The sequence below is a fragment of the Bufo bufo genome, chromosome 6 (assembly GCF_905171765.1).
Source record: "Bufo bufo chromosome 6, aBufBuf1.1, whole genome shotgun sequence".
In the NCBI taxonomy this organism is placed as follows: Eukaryota; Metazoa; Chordata; class Amphibia; order Anura; family Bufonidae; genus Bufo; species Bufo bufo.
Window position 1 is genome coordinate 291,148,624 of NC_053394.1, and position 17,045 is coordinate 291,165,668.

Genomic DNA, 17,045 nt, shown 5'->3' on the forward strand with positions numbered 1-17,045 from the left:
CTGTATACGTGATCACCTGTGTGCCGTCTACATACTATCTGTACACTGTACTGTATACGTGATTACCTGTGTGCCGTCTATATACTATCTGTACACTGTACTGTATAAATGATCACCTGTGTGCCGTCTGTATACTATCTGTACACTGTACTGTATATGTGATCACCTGTGTGCCGTCTATATACTATCTGTACACTGTACTGTATACATGATCACCTGTGTGCCGTCTATATACAATCTGTACACTGTACTGTATAAATGATCACCTGTGTGCCGTCTATATACTATCTGTACACTGTACTGTATACGTGATCACCTGTGTGCCGTCTATATACTATCTGTACACTGTACTGTATACATGATCACCTGTGTGCCGTCTATATACTATCTGTACACTGTACTGTATACATGATCACCTGTGTGCAGTCTATATACTATCTGTACACTGTACTGTATACATGATCACCTGTGTGCCGTCTATATACTATCTGTACACTGTACTGTATACATGATCACCTGTGTGCAGTCTATATACTATCTGTACACTGTACTGTATACATGATCACCTGTGTGCCGTCTATATACTATCTGTACACTGTACTGTATACATGATCACCTGTGTGCCGTCTATATACTATCTGTACACTGTACTGTATACGTGATCACCTGTGTGCCGTCTATATACTATCTGTACACTGTACTGTATACGTGATCACCTGTGTGCCGTCTATATACTATCTGTACACTATACTGTATACACGATCACCTGTGTGCCGTCTATATACTATCTGTACACTGTACTGTATATGTGATCACCTGTGTGCCGTCTATATACTATCTGTACACTGTACTGTATACGTGATCACCTGTGTGCCGTCTATATACTATCTGTACACTGTACTGTATACGTGATCACCTGTGTGTACACTGTACTGTATACATAATCACCTGTGTGCCGTCTATATACTATCTGTACACTGTACTGTATACGTGATCACCTGTGTGCCGTCTATATACTATCTGTACACTGTACTGTATACGTGATCACCTGTGTGCCGTCTGTATACTATCTGTACACTGTACTGTATACGTGATCACCTGTGTGCCGTCTATATACTATCTGTACACTGTACTGTATACACGATCACCTGTGTGCCGTCTATATACTATCTGTACACTGTACTGTATACATAATCACCTGTGTGCCGTCTATATACTATCTGTACACTGTACTGTATACGTGATCACCTGTGTGCCGTCTATATACTATCTGTACACTGTACTGTATACACGATCACCTGTGTGCCGTCTATATACTATCTGTACACTGTACTGTATACGTGATCACCTGTGTGCCGTCTATATACTATCTGCACACTGTACTGTATACGTGATCACCTGTGTGCCGTCTATATACTATCTGTACACTGTACTGTATACGTGATCACCTGTGTGCCGTCTATATACTATCTGTACACTGTACTGTATACATGATCACCTGTGTGCTGTCTATATACTATCTGTACACTGTACTGTATACGTGATCACCTGTGTGCAGTCTATATACTATCTGTACACTGTACTGTATGCGTGATCACCTGTGTGCCGTCTATATACTATCTGTACACTGTACACGTGATCACCTGTGTGCAGTCTATATACTATCTGTACACTGTACTGTATACGTGATCACCTGTGTGCCGTCTATATACTATCTGTACACTGTACTGTATACGTGATCACCGGTGTGCCGTCTATATATTATCTGCACACTGTACTGTATACATGATCACCTGTGTGCCGTCTATATACTATCTGTACACTGTACTGTATACGTGATCACCTGTGTGCCGTCTATATACTATCTGTACACTGTACTGTATACGTGATCACCGGTGTGCCGTCTATATACTATCTGTACACTGTACTGTATACATGATCACCTGTGTGCCGTCTATATACTATCTGTACACTGTACTGTATACACGATCACCTGTGTGCCGTCTATATACTATATGAATACTGTACTGTATACATGATCACCTGTGTGCCGTCTATATACTATCTGTACACTGTACTGTATACGTGATCACCTGTGTGCCGTCTATATACCATCTGTACACTGTACTGTATACGTGATCACCTGTGTGCCGTCTATATACTATCTGTACACTGTACTGTATACATGATCACCTGTGTGCAGTCTATATACTATCTGTACACTGTACTGTATGCGTGATCACCTGTGTGCCGTCTATATACTATCTGTACACTGTACTGTATACGTGATCACCTGTGTGCCGTCTATATACTATCTGTACACTGTACTGTATACACGATCACCTGTGTGCCGTCTATATACTATCTGTACACTGTACTGTATACGTGATCACCTGTGTGCCGTCTGTATACTATCTGTACACTGTACTGTATACATGATCACCTGTGTGCAGTCTATATACTATCTGTACACTGTACTGTATGCGTGATCACCTGTGTGCCGTCTATATACTATCTGTACACTGTACTGTATACATGATCACCTGTGTGCAGTCTATATACTATCTGTACACTGTACTGTATACGTGATTACCTGTGTGCCGTCTATATACTATCTGTACACTGTACTGTATACGTGATCACCTGTGTGCCGTCTATATACTATCTGTACACTGTACTGTATACGTGATCACCTGTGTGCCGTCTATATACTATCTGTACACTGTACTGTATACATGATCACCTGTGCACCGTCTATATACTATCTGTATACTATACTCTATACATAAACAGCTGTGTGCCATCTATATAGCATATTTATAGTATACTGTATAAACATCTGTGTATCATCTATATATCACCTGTATACTATACCGTATATGTAAACACCTGTGTACCGTCTGCATACTATCTGTATGGTATACCTTATAGGTAAACACCTGTGTGCCGTCTATATACAGTCGTGGCCAAAAGTTTTGAGAATTACATAAATATTGGAAATTGGAAAAGTTGCAGCCTAAGTCTTTATAATAGCAATTTGCATATACTCCAGAATGTTATGAAGAGTGATCAGATGAATTGCATAGTCCTTCTTTGCCATGAAAATTAACTTAATCCCAAAAAAACCTTTCCACTGCATTTCATTGCTGTCATTAAAGGACCTGCTGAGATCATTTCAGTAATCGTCTTGTTAACTCAGGTGAGAATGTTGATGAGCACAAGGCTGGAGATCATTATGTCAGGCTGATTGGGTTAAAATGGCAGACTTGACATGGTAAAAGGAGGGTGATGCTTGAAATCATTGTTCTTCCATTGTAAACCATGGTGAACTGCAAAGAAACGCGTGCAGCCATCATTGCGTTGCATAAAAATGGCTTCACAGGCAAGGATATTGTGGCTACTAAGATTGCACCTCAATCAACAATTTATAGGATCATCAAGAACTTCAAGGAAAGAGGTTCAATTCTTGTTAAGAAGGCTTCAGGGCGTCCAAGAAAGTCCAGCAAGCGCCAGGATCGTCTCCTAAAGAGGATTCAGCTGCGGGATCGGAGTGCCACTAGTGCAGAGCTTGCTCAGGAATGGCAGCAGGCAGGTGTGAGCGCATCTGCACGCACAGTGAGGCGAAGACTTTTGGAAGATGGCCTGGTATCAAGAAGGTCAGCAAAGAAGCCACTTCTCTCCAAAAAAAACATCAGGGACAGATTGATCTTCTGCAGAAAGTATGGTGAAAGGACTGCTGAGGACTGGGGCAAAGTCATATTCTCCGATGAAGCCTCTTTCCGATTGTTTGAGGCATCTGGAAAAAGGCTTGTCCGGAGAAGAAAAGGTGAGCGCTACCATCAGTCCTGTGTCATGCCAATAGTAAAGCATACTGAGACCATTCATGTGTGGGGTTGCTTCTCATCCAAGGGAGTGGGCTCACTCACAATTTTGCCCAAAAACACAGCCATGAATAAAGAATGGTACCAAAACACCCTCCAACAGCAACTTCTTCCAACAATCCAACAACAGTTTGGTGAAGAACAATGCATTTTCCAGCACGATGGAGCACCGTGCCATAAGGCAAAAGTGATAACTAAGTGGCTCGGGACCAAAACGTTGACATTTTGGGTCCATGGCCTGGAAACTCCTCAGATCTTAATCCCATTGAGAACTTGTGGTCAATCCTCAAGAGGCGGGTGGACAAACAAAAACCCACTAATTCTGACAAACTCCAAGAAGTGATTATGAAAGAATGGGTTGCTTTCAGTCAGGAATTGGCCCAGAAGTTGATTGAGAGCATGCCCAGTCGAATTGCAGAGGTCCTGAAAAAGAAGGGCCAACACTGCAAATACTGACTCTTTGCATAAATGTCATGTAATTGTCGATAAAAGCCTTTGAAACGTATGAAGTGCGTGTAATTATATTTCACTACATCACAGAAACAACTGAAACAAAGATCTAAAAGCAGTTTAGCAGCAAACTTTGTGAAAACTAATATTTGTGTCATTCTCAAAACTTTTGGCCACGACTGTACTCTCTGTATGCTATATCAAATAGTTAAACATCTGTGTACCGCCTATATATGTATACTATGCCGTATATGTAAACATCTGTGTACCATCTATGTACTCCCTATATTCTGTACTGCATAACCATGCTCATGTGTCATTGCCATCACAGCTCTGGAGGCTCTCCTCACCCCCTGGCCTATACAAACATCCATGTCTTGCAGCCAATGCTCCTTGTGCTTCACAAGCCCAGCCCATACAACGACACCCTCCACAAGACTTGTGCAGCGCCATCTGGTGGGCAGTCTTAGTATTCTACTACCTAAAACTAGTTACTGAGTGATGAAATTCCAATAATAGAAAAGTGATACAAATTGGATTAGAATACTAAAACTAATATTTGTCTCCTTTCAAAACGACAGCCTTCACATATCCTCAATGGAAACCAGGCGCATAAATCTTAACGGATTCATTAAAACTAGAACCCATGACGCCAGCGTCAACAGAGAGTGTGCGGGGCCGTGCAGTCAGGTTCAGTGTGGAGATGGACACTGCGTAGTTGCTAGAACCTGGCTTCAAGGGAGCACCTTATGGATCAGCACATTAAGTGGTATCTATGTCCTTCTCCTCCTCCAGTGCCCCACGTAGAGCCTGGCACTGCAACAGCACAATAATCCTAAGAATTCCCAGCCATATCCCATCCAATTTACCACCTATTCTGAGGGCATTCATCTGTGACACTGCAGAGGGTGCTATGCTGGTAAATCAATAATTAGTGTCATTTTGGCATCCAGTTCTTCCCAGTAGTCACAACAGATCCCCCAGTGGCAGTCAATGTCCTTCCAACAGAACTCCCCCACCTTTCTCCCTTGGGGTGGCAGCAGTGCCTTTCCTAGCAGTCACAGTAGGCCTCTCCTCCTTTCTCCAATAGTCACACAACACCCCCTTAACCACAAAGCCTTACCCTCCCTAGTGCACACCGCAGGGCCTTCTTCACCCATATACAGTACCTACCTCCATCACACTTTTTGATGGCGGACAAATTGACGTACTGTACGATGCTGACTGCTATACCCATACTGCCCAAGTAGAGTTGCCTTTAGACAAATGCCATATGGGAAACCTAGACTTGATTACTGGACCGTTTCTATATGAAACTGGGCAAAAAACAAGGTAAAGCCAGTTTTTCGAGTCATTTTTAACATCTCGGGTGGTCTAGGGTAGTGAAAGGGTTGACTGAATTTGTTGGTAAAGGGGTGGTCCGGGAACAATCACTTTTTATCTAATGCCGTCAGACTGCCTCCTTAAACAGAAGATTCATTCTTACCTGCTCCCTGCTACTTGGGCTCTCCGGGTGGCCTCTGGTGGGTCCATGTTCTGGTCCCTGGAGTGTTTACTTCTGGGAATTGCATGGGCATGATTACATTTTCTCCTGGTGCCAATGACTGGCTTCAGCGGTGATGTGCTGCTCGTGGTCAGGTCTTCTCTAAAACAAGTCATTGGCAGCAGCGGAGCATCTGGCCATGTCCATGTAGTGCTCGGCTCTGGGTATTAGATTAAAAGTAATTATTCCCCGAAAACCCCTTTAAAGGGAGTCTGTCACCAACGTAACTAGTTTTAAACCGATCACATAGTTCAGTGGGACACAAAGACATGACACAGATGTTACCTTTGTTTAATTTTTCAGATCATCCAAATCGCCCAAAAAGTCATTTTTTATGATATGCTAATTAGCCGTCTCAAGTGCCCAGGGGCGGAGAGTTTGCTGAAAGTGCCCAAGTTCCCCCGCCTCACTCGCGCCTAACTCCGCCCCTCAGTAAGCTCAAGCCAGCCCTGTGGCTCTGTGACTTCATATATCCCTATAGGCCGTTCGCGCATCACTGCCGGGCCTGGGCATGCGCAGTGTTCTGCCCACAGTGGGAAGAGGCACAGAGATATGCAGTGCGCATGCGCCAGTTACTGGCGTAAAATCTGCGCATGCGCACTGCATATCTCTGTGCCTCTGCGATGCACGAACGGCCTATAGGAAAATATGATGTCACAGAGCCACAGGGCTGGCCTGAGCTTACTGAGGGGCGGAGTTAGGCACGAGTGAGGCGCTTTCTGCAAAAACTCTCCGCCCCTGGGCACTTGTGATAGCTCATTAGCATATCATAAAAACGACTTTTTGGGCGATTTGGATGATCTGGAAAATTAAACACAGGTAACATCTGTGTCATGTCTTTGTGCCCCACTGAACTATGTGATCGGTTTAAAACTAGTCAGGTTGGTGACAGACTCCCTTTAAGGATAGGACCATGCGGCACAGTCTTGTCACAGTTGTGATGTGGTCATGCAGTGGTCAAGTACACTACAGTTGCAGCAGGCCCTAATTAAACTAATGAGGACTGCACTCTAAAAGGTCTTTATTGCAAATGGCTGCATGGCTCCCGCAATACCGCACAGGCGCAAAATGCGGACAGACTAAATGTAGTCCTCTAGTTTAAAGGGGTATTCCCATCTCAAACAATGGGGGCATATTGCTAGGATATGCCCCCATTGTCTGATAGGTACGGGTCCCACCTCTGGGGCCCACGCCTACAACGAGAACAGAGCAGGGACAGCTGTGGCTGGAGGACCTCGGATTTCTCAGGGTCCATCCACCACCAAGCGCTGCTCCCATAGAAGTGAATGGGTGGGCACCGTGCACGTGCAGCCCCTGCTCCCATTTATTTCTATGGGGCAGATGGAAATAGCTGAGCCAGCGCTCAGCTATTTTCGGCGGGCCGCAAAGAAATCAACGGATGGCGTCTGCGCAGTGCGCCCTCCGTTCATTTCCCTGCTCTGTTCTCATTGTAGGTGCGGGTCCCAGAGGTGGGACCTGCACCTATCAGACAATGGCTAAATGCACATGACCGTATGTGTTTTGACATCTGTTTTTTTGGCGGCTCCATTGCAACAATGCCTAAAACGGACTAGAATAGGACATGTTCTATTTTTTTTTGTAGGGCTACAGAACGGACATACTGATGCGGACCCATTGAAATGAATGGGTCCGCATTCTATCCGCAAAAAAAACGGAACGGACACTGAAACAAACAACGTTCGTGTGTATGTAGCCAATGGGGGCATATCCTAGCGAATACCCCTTTAATTAGAGCCTGATGCGACTCATACAGCTGCTCGTGACTCGACCACAACTGCGTTGTGTGGTCGTATCTTAAAAGGGTTGTCCAGGTTCAGAGCTGAACCCGGACATACCCCCTGACTTGAGCATCGGAGCAGTTCACAATCCAATGCTCTCCTTTGCCCTGCGCTAAGGCTCTTTTGTTTACAATAACACACTGCCGGGCGGAGGCTTCCGCCTGACAGTGTGTTCGGTGACGTCACCGGCTCTGATGGGCGGGCTTTAGCGCTGCCCTAGGCATTTTAAAGCCCGCCCATCAGTGCCGGTGACATCACCGGGCTCCCTGAGCAGCCAGAAGAAGAGGCTTCGGCTCGCCTGCAAGAGACCCGGTACGTCACCGAGTATAAGAAAACACTCACTTCCGGCTAAGAATTTCCTATTTGAAAACGGGGCTTCAGAAATATGTGGCAAAGGTAGGACATGCATGTATGTAATATGTATGTCACTCTAGTACTATTAAACCAATGTCCCCAATCCCGGACAACCCCTTTAAGACAGCAAAGGGATTAATGGTAAATTCAGTTTTCTCCTTGGGGCACCATGGGAAATCGGGGCTTGGGCAACTGAGCAATTTGCCGGTCTCTAAACGGAGCCCTGCCCAATTCCTATAAAAGAGTAGATAAACTTTATACAGGACAGAGAACATCCAGGTTTTAGTAATATATTTTATTATTTGTATAAAATAATGTGTCAGATATTATAATATCCAGTTCTGCAAAGCTTCAGATCGCCACAAAAAAAACATTTCTCTTACAAAAAACATGTAATAAAATAATACAAAAATGATTGCAGTGTATTCACACGACACATTCCTTATGTTCAGATAAAAATTTTCTATATTTTTTTTATTTTATACGATCAGTTCTAAAATACTCAGGTGTGTTCAGTCCATAATTAAGGAGGGTTTGTTCTTGAGGCAAACATATTATTATATCAAAATATATTAATTTTAAGCATATTTACAGATATTTTATTCTAAAACAAAGCGCGTTAGCCTTAAAGTAACACTCTAGACACAGCTGACACGTGGGTCGTGCCTAGTACAGAGGGTGGAGCTTGACACAGAGATTCTGTCTACCTGTGCGGTGCTCCACCCCCTCAGACCCTGAACTAGGCATAACGCAGTGTATATGTTTTGCCTGGTGTTCCTTTAAATAAAATAAAGCAGAGAAAAAAGTTGTGATAAAATAAGAAATCTTGATGAGATTAGAGAGACAAAAAAACCTATGATTTCCCCCCCCCCCCCCCACCCGAAAAACAGCGCCACTCTTGTCTATGGGTCAGGCCTGGTATTGCAGCATAAGTCTAATTTATTTGAAAGGTGCTGCGCTGCAATACCAGAACCAGCCTACAGAAAAGAGTGGCACTGTTTCAGGAAGAAAGAAGCCATGTTTTTCTAATCTCATAAGGCCTCTTCAAGTTAAAGGATTTGTCCAGGATTAGAAAAACATGGCTGCTTTTAACAAAAAACAGCACCACCCCTGTCCACAGGTTGTGTGCAGTATTTCAGCTCTGCCCCTTTGAGTCCAGTGGAGCTGAGCTGCAATTTCCGACACAACCCATGGATTGGGGTGGAGCTGTTTCGGGAATGAAGCAGCCATGTTTTTCTAATCCTGGACAACCCTTTTAATAATATGCAACCAGTAGGAAAGAAAGAAAGAAAACTAATTTAAAAAAATCTAAAATTACAGATTTTTTTTTATCCTTAGACAATAGTGCATTTGAAAACTTTAAAATCATGATCAGAAAGTAAATTGCATAGCTATCGAAGGAGAGCGCCTTGAGGCTCCCAATACTTGTATTTCATGATCCCATGGGTTCTATAGATGGTCTTTCAGCAAAAGGCTCTTCACTTAAAATTTGCTATATGTGATGGCAGCATTATGTAGGCTCTGCAGTATTTCTAGACATAGGGCAGGATTAAACAGGCATCTGAACTTCATTGTAGACATCCTGACCGTCTTCTTCTTCCAGATTGACAGAAGCGCCATCTGAATCCAGCTGAAAGGATAGAAAGGGGGAGTATAAGCACGGTGATGGAAATCATTCATTGCGTGAAGAAGCCACAATTTAAAATACAGCCCCCTTGTGGGGCTAGTTTAACACGACCACCCACCAGGGACAAGAGGACGCACATATCTGCCACTACCTTCTTTCCAGGGTGGGAAATGGGTTCATTCTCCACATCCTTGTTTTCTAGCACTGTAGGATCCGTGGTGAGGAGAACTTTTACAGTATCTCACCACACATTAATATAGACGATGTAGCTAGCCTAGGTTGGCCAGACGTCCGGTTTTAGGCCAGACAGTCCAGTTTTCAGGCTTCCTGTCCTTCGGCCAGCGCAGGGCCTGGACGGACGCAGGGATGTCCACCCTTTCAGTGGCTCACGCTCAGAGAGCAGCACTGCGCTGTCTAAACGTGAGTTGCAGCAACTGACCGAGGCTTCTCTCACCCCCAGTCAGTCACCAGAGCCTCAGACATGTCTCCCTGTGGCTGACTGAGGGGGAGAGAAGCACCCCGGCTGCCCCCAGCTCACCTTCCCGTCAGAAAGTTCTTCCCTCTCCTCCCCCCGGTGGCGATGGGAGCGTGGCTTCACAGAGGTGGGCGTGGTTTATCTGTTCGGGGGCGTGGCCGGTGAAGCCAGTGGCCACCGTAAGCTAACCTGGTCCGGACACCTCCCTCTAGGAGTCAGAAAGCACCCACATGGGTTAAGCTCCATAGCATGCTAGAATTTTATGATAAAGAGATGACTGATGACCTGGAAAGTCAAGCTAGACATCCCACTGAGTAACCATATAGAGGACCTCTCATCTCTACTGACATGACTGTTTAAGGCTAGTTTCACACTAGCGGCAGCCTTCCCCGGCAGGTGAACAGCCTGCCGGATCCGTGCTACTGCAAGTGCACGTGTGACGCTGGAGGTCCGCTCCGGCCCCATTGACTATAATGGGGTCGGGCCGGAGTTCTGGCAGCAACACAACAAACATGCCGAGAGGCGGCCGGAATAAAACTACAACATCTCACCCACCGGGACAGCCTTCGGAGAAGGCTGCCGCTAGTGTGAAAGTAGCCTAAGAAACGTCATGCATTCCCCATGTAATAACAACTGTGGAGCATCTATTCTTATGACTGTATCAGGGTGGGCCCAAATTCTGACAATAAAGGAACCCCAATAAAATAGAACCTGTATGCACAGAGGGTGGTCCCTGAAAATCATTTCCTCTTGTGGGCCCAAGGGACTTCAGTCCGACACTGGACTCTACATGATGTACCACTCCTTTATTATTCCTGCTAAAAGTTATGAATTGATTGCTAGATTGCAGTGAAGGTCCAGATGGGTGTTACCAGTTTGGGGGGGGGGGTCTCCGTATCATCAGATATTATCCAGTCAGTGCTGCTAGTGGCAGACTATGCAGGGACACATCCCCAACTGGCACCAACCATGTAGATATTCACAAACTGCTAGTAATTTATAAACTTCTAATAATAAAGGAATGGCACATGATAGAGCCATAAGAATAGATGCTGCAGAATTGTTATTGCAAGTGGTTGCAGGGCAGCCAACTTCAGACCACCACTATGATGTGTCGTCAATAGTAAAGATTGGCTGCCCTGCTACCAAGAAGAATCTAAATGGTGACCATATTGAACAGTATGACCACGGTTCCATACAAACTCACTGCAGCGAGGAGGAATGGGGAGCTTGGGACCTTGTTCTATTGATTATTTGGAAGTCCCAGCAATCAGACATTTATCACCCGTCCCGTGAACTGCTGATAAATGCCTTTTCCCAATAATCTGCTTAAAAATCATAAACTCACCCCATCTCTGGTGGCTTATACAGGGTCACCTTAGAAAGTATTATTCATGACTAAGGACATGCCATATAAGCGTTGTAAGTATAAGCAAGAAAAGTAGGATGTTTTACTACAATTTGCTTATCACTTAAAGGGGTTGTCTATGCTTATCATCAGAATAAGTCATTAATATCAGATTGGTGGAGGCTGACACCTAGCACCCCCACAATCAGCCATAGCACTGGAAACTACAGAAAGTACGGAGTGGAAGCAGACAGCTCTGTACACTGTATAGTTTCCAGGAGCAGCATATCCAGCTCAGTTCCCATTCAAATGAATGGGAGCTGAGCTGCAGTACCCCAGCACGGCCACTACACAAGTGGATGGAGCTGTCTGCTTCCAGCTCCATTCACTGTATAATTTCTGCTGCGGGTGGCTGCCCCAAAACAGCTGATCGGTGGCGGTCCTGGGTATCAGACCCCACCAATCTGATATTGCAGAACGATTCTGAGGATTGGTCATCAATATCTGTAGCCCAGACGACCCCTTTAAGGTATTCCTTGAATACTTACACATTTGAGCTCCAGATTGTTGAAGATGTGAGGCAGGATAAACATGCGGACTGGCACAGTGAGGATGAGGATGAATGGAAGTGCCAGTGAAGCTGGAGTGAACATCACAACAAACAGAACGGTCAGGCAGATCAGCTGTATCAGGGTGAAGACGTGCATACGCCAAGTCTTAACCTGCAAAGAAAATAAAGCATATCATTTCTATTCTATGGCCTGGTACTCTGCAGTACTCCACGCTTCATCACGTCTGTGCTGTAATGTGCCCATACACCTATCTCTCCCGACTCCCCCATACAGCTACACGCTTGGCTTAGAAGAAAGTTGCTGTCACGCTTCTAGCAGCAAAAGGGTCGGGTGCTGAAATTCAACATGTCTAATCCTTCTTTTCCCAATGAAAAATTGCAAGTTTGACAGTAATCTCATTTGTATGGGGGCTTTTACACTGATGGCCCATTGATTTAAGTGAACACCATGTAATTCCTTATTTTCACTGTGGTGGCGCTGCAGGGGCAGTTACTTGTTGTCTGGTTCTCTGAGAATCAGAGCTTATGACTGTGGTCTAGTTGTAGCCAGATCAGGAGCGTAGCTATAGGAGGTGCAGAGGTTGTAGTCGCTACCGGGCCTAGGAGCCTGAGGGGGCCCAAAGACCCTTGTGCCACATAAGAGGACACTGGTATTATAGAAAGTGCTTGCTGATCAAGTTACACCTCTGGCTGGAGGGAAGGGGTAGGTCAAGAATTTGGCATGAGGCGGGGGTGCCGTTTTAATTTTTGCCTCAGGCAGCAGGAAGGTTGTGTGCTTCCCTGCCCCTGACCACAAAGCACCGGGCCCTGAACTCTTGCACCAGGGCCCATGAGCCTTTAGCTACACCCCTGAGCCAGATTATTGTTGGTGGACTATTCTAACCAAAAAGAAGATGACTTCATTAGTCGGTCAATACCTACAAATGAATTATGTTCAGCTCAGACCTTTTCTGATGAGCAGGCAATTATCGAGAATGAACGGTTCCTTACCAATAATTGGCTGCTGTGTCGGCCCACAAGGGGCCTATAGCTATGATTAGCCCTGCCCAGAAGACAACGTGAAGCTCCTGAGCCCCATTGCAAAACCAGTAACAGGGTCCCCACCTACCATGTACTGTATATAAAACTAGTAATCTTATGTGGCGGAAAGTTTTTTTTGGGATGGGTTGGATTGGAACCCCCAGCATATTCTCTCTACTTTTACGAATAGAACCGTCCACAGTACAGATCCCCCTAAACTCCACTACATGAATGTTCTTCTCCCGTTGTCACTCACCCGGGTTACATAGGGCTCTGAAGGATGATATTTTGGTGGCTTCAAGGTGAGTAGGATCCGGTCGAAGAACTGTATTCCATTCAGTGAGGTGACACCCATGTACAGGAAAATGCCAAACAATACAGCCAGGGGAATGAGGGACAGAACTGGCTCCATCAATATGGAGACACCTACAGAGAAACATAGATATATCTATATAAGTGAGAATTCTGAAGTTACACAATTCACTATACATCACATTCACAGATCAGACAGTCTTGAGAATTAAGAGAATGTTTCCTACAGGACCTTTGGGTCCTAGAATTCAGGTCCTGGGCCCAGGGGTGGACAGTTTACCCTGATTGTTACAATATGTACATAGAGATGGTACATATATTGGAATTTTGTGTCTTTCTCGTCATAGTCCTTTACAGTATTTAGAAGACTGTCCAAGTTGTTGGAAGCTGGGGGTCAACAATTTCAAAAATGTTTATACATTTTTTTTGCCAGTGCCCTCTTAAAACAAAGTTTTTTTAAATTAAGTTCTATTATGTTCCATTACATTACACTACATGGCAGCAAAACTTTCCTTCACCATTCTATGTGTGTGTCTATGTCCTTCTGTGCATCTCATACTCCTTGTGTCCTTCAGTTCAATGTCTGACCCATTTTTCCGAATCCTCCCCCATCCCTGTCACTGCATATTCGCTGTATCTGAATACCCCCCAGGGTCATTGTCAACTCATCTTGTTTTTTGTCAGAGGCAAGGGAATCTGAGGACAGGAGGTCATACTTTGTAGCGTTGGGCAGGAAGAAATTTATGACATTATGAGGATGACACAGAAGGCTGGTAGGGTACTACTGAATATGAACAGGTTTACTTTATATGCACAAGAATTACATATACAGTGGATATAAAAAGTCTACACACCCCTGTTAAAATGTCAGGTTTCTGTGATGTAAAAAAATGAGACAAAGATAAATCATTTCAGAACTTTTCCCACCTTTATTGTGACCTATAAACTGTACAACTCAATTGAAAAACAAACTGAAATCTTTTAGGTAGAGGGAAGAAAAAATATAAAAATATATAAAATAATATGGTTGCATAAGTGTGCACACCCTTAAACTAATACTTTGTTGAAGCACCTTTTGATTTTATTACAGCACTCAGTCTTTTTGGGTATGCGTCTATCAGCATGGCACATTTTGACTTGGCAAGATTTGCCCACTCTTCTTGACAAAAACACTCCAAATCTGTCAGATTGCGAGGGCATCTCCTGTGCACAGCCCTCTTCAGATCACCCCACAGATTTTCTTTTTTTTTTCAATCAAATCGTTTTTTATTGTTCAAATAAAATTGGTATATCACAATACATTTTGTATCACAATTTTCTTGGAGTTTTCTCCCCTCCGAATCACAAATATACACAATTATAAAAACATTATCATCTGTCCATATATTTGTTACATCTTCTACCATCATTGTACATAATGAATATACCAAGATATAGACAAATCATTTACAAAGTCATTTGACTGTTATAACCCCAACAGCACCCCCCCCCCCCCCCCCCCCCCCCCCCCCCCCCCCCCCCCCGATCAGAGCATGAATTTCCAAGATCTTTTATATTACAACATGAGTGTGAGACAACCATTCATTCCACAACTTTTCAAACTTCGAGGGACATCCCCTCCTAACAAACACTCCCTTCTCTAATGTTAACATATCATTCACCTTTCTCACAAATTCATCCACCGTTGGCGGACTCCCCTGGATCCACCTAAAGGCAATCAATTTCCTGGCCACATACAGTAGTCTCCCAACTGCCACCTTAACCGCCTCTCCCCCACCAATCTCCTTCACATACCCCAGCAAACATATCTTAGGGTCCTTCTGCACCCTCAACTCCAGGTTACGATTAATCAAAGACAACACCTCATCCCAATATCTACTTAGCACTGGACAAGACCAAAGCATATGAAATAGATCTGCACCTTCCGCCATACATTTTGGACAATTGTCATCATTTCTAGTCCCAATTTTCCGCAAAAATACTGGAGTTTTGTAAACTCTGTGGATGATAAATAGTTGTGACAACTTGCCCTGTTCACTTACAGACACTCTCGGAACTGCCTCCAATATATCTTCCCACTGTTCCTTTGGGATGTCCCCCAAATCCTTTTCCCATTTTCTCATCCTAGTAAGGGGGAATTCTACCAGAAATTTGTCTAAAAGCAGAGTATACACCTGTGATATCAAACCTCTCTTTCCTCCAGCTGGGAGAACCAGTTTATGGACCACATCCACTTTTGCAATAGTGCATCCCTTCCTTATCGTGACCTCATATGCGTGTCTCAGTTGCAGATATTGATAGAACCACACTTTGGGAATGTTGAATTCCTGCTGTAGACCTTGAAATGATTTAAATATACTAGTCTCAATCAATTGACCTATCCTCATTACTCCATGGGATTCCCAATTTCGGACTCCTGATAGAGAAATGAATTCTGGCAACAGGTTATTGTTCCACAATGGGGAAAGCTCTCCTACCCCACCAACTCCCCTGATCAATTTCACCTTTGCCCACACTTTTTTCATAAGCTCAATAAGCGTCACTTTCTCTCTTCCCCCATGCATTCCTGCGCCCTCCAGAATACCCATAAGATCCCTACTACCCAACCAGTGTTGCAGTATCTTCCCCGTCACATCTGGTAGCTGAAATTCCATCCAACCCTTAAAGTGTTGACACTGAGAGGCTAAGAAATAAATCCAGGCGTTAGGGACAGCCAAGCCACCTTCAGACTTGGGATATTGCAGCGTCTCCAGCTTAATCCTAGCTTGACCATATTTCCAGATGAGATCTCTAAATATCGAATGTATTTTCCTAAATCTCTCCACTGGGATCCATACAGGTGCATTATTCAAAATGTATAGTAACTGAGGCATCATTACCATTTTTAGGAGATTCACTCTACCCACTACTGACAAAAAGAGTCTACCCCATGTCCTAGCCTTAAGCCTGAAGGTATTTAGCAAAGGGGTTAAATTAAGCTCTTCAAAATCTAGCAGTCTAGGTGTTATATATAGCCCCAAATATTTAAACTTGCCCACCCAAGGAATCAAACTATCTGCCTGCACACCAGAGAGTGCCTGTCCGTCAACCGGCATCAAGGCGGACTTCTGCCAATTTATCCGGAGCCCAGAGAAGCCACCAAATCTATCTATTAAAGCCATGGCCGCATCCAGAGAGCCCCCAGTGTCACCCAAAAATAACATAGTGTCATCAGCATACATCGCCACTTTGTTTTGCGTCTCACCATATCTAAACCCCACAATATGAGGTGACAGGCGAATAAGGGCTGCAAGTGGTTCAATTGCTAACGCAAACAACAAGGGTGACAATGGGCACCTCTGTCTGGTGCCCCTGGACAAAGAAAAGCTATCTGACAGCCCCCCATTAGCTCTGATCCGTGCTTTTGGGCTTGAATACAACACTTTCACCCACTGAATAAATCGAGTACCAAAGCCCATGACTCTCAATGTTTCCCATAGGTAGTTCCATTCAACACTGTCAAATGCCTTAGCGGCGTCTAACGCAAGTAAGGCCCTATCTCCTCCATTATCTGCTGGAATATTCAGACTAGTATATACTCTACGGATATTTATAGCAGTCGATTTCCCAGGCATAAAGCCAGTTTGATCCGGGTGCACTATAGTAAGTATTACTCTGGACAACCT

General features: G+C 44.3%; 1 protein-coding gene across 3 annotated transcripts in view; it reads right to left on the minus strand.

The window, feature by feature from the left end:
- Positions 1 to 8,303: 8,303 nt before the first annotated feature.
- The window catches only part of SLC4A1 (solute carrier family 4 member 1 (Diego blood group)), a 66,496-nt gene continuing 57,754 nt past the window's right edge, over positions 8,304 to 17,045 (minus strand). For all 3 annotated transcript variants that reach the window (XM_040434975.1, XM_040434974.1, XM_040434973.1), the window contains 3 exons: positions 13,325 to 13,494; positions 12,026 to 12,199; positions 8,304 to 9,657 (listed from right to left, as the gene is read on the minus strand). In XM_040434975.1, coding sequence (XP_040290909.1) covers positions 9,577 to 9,657; positions 12,026 to 12,199; positions 13,325 to 13,494 — 425 coding nt within the window. In that variant the 3' untranslated portion in view covers positions 8,304 to 9,576. The remainder of the gene's footprint in view (positions 9,658 to 12,025; positions 12,200 to 13,324; positions 13,495 to 17,045) is intronic.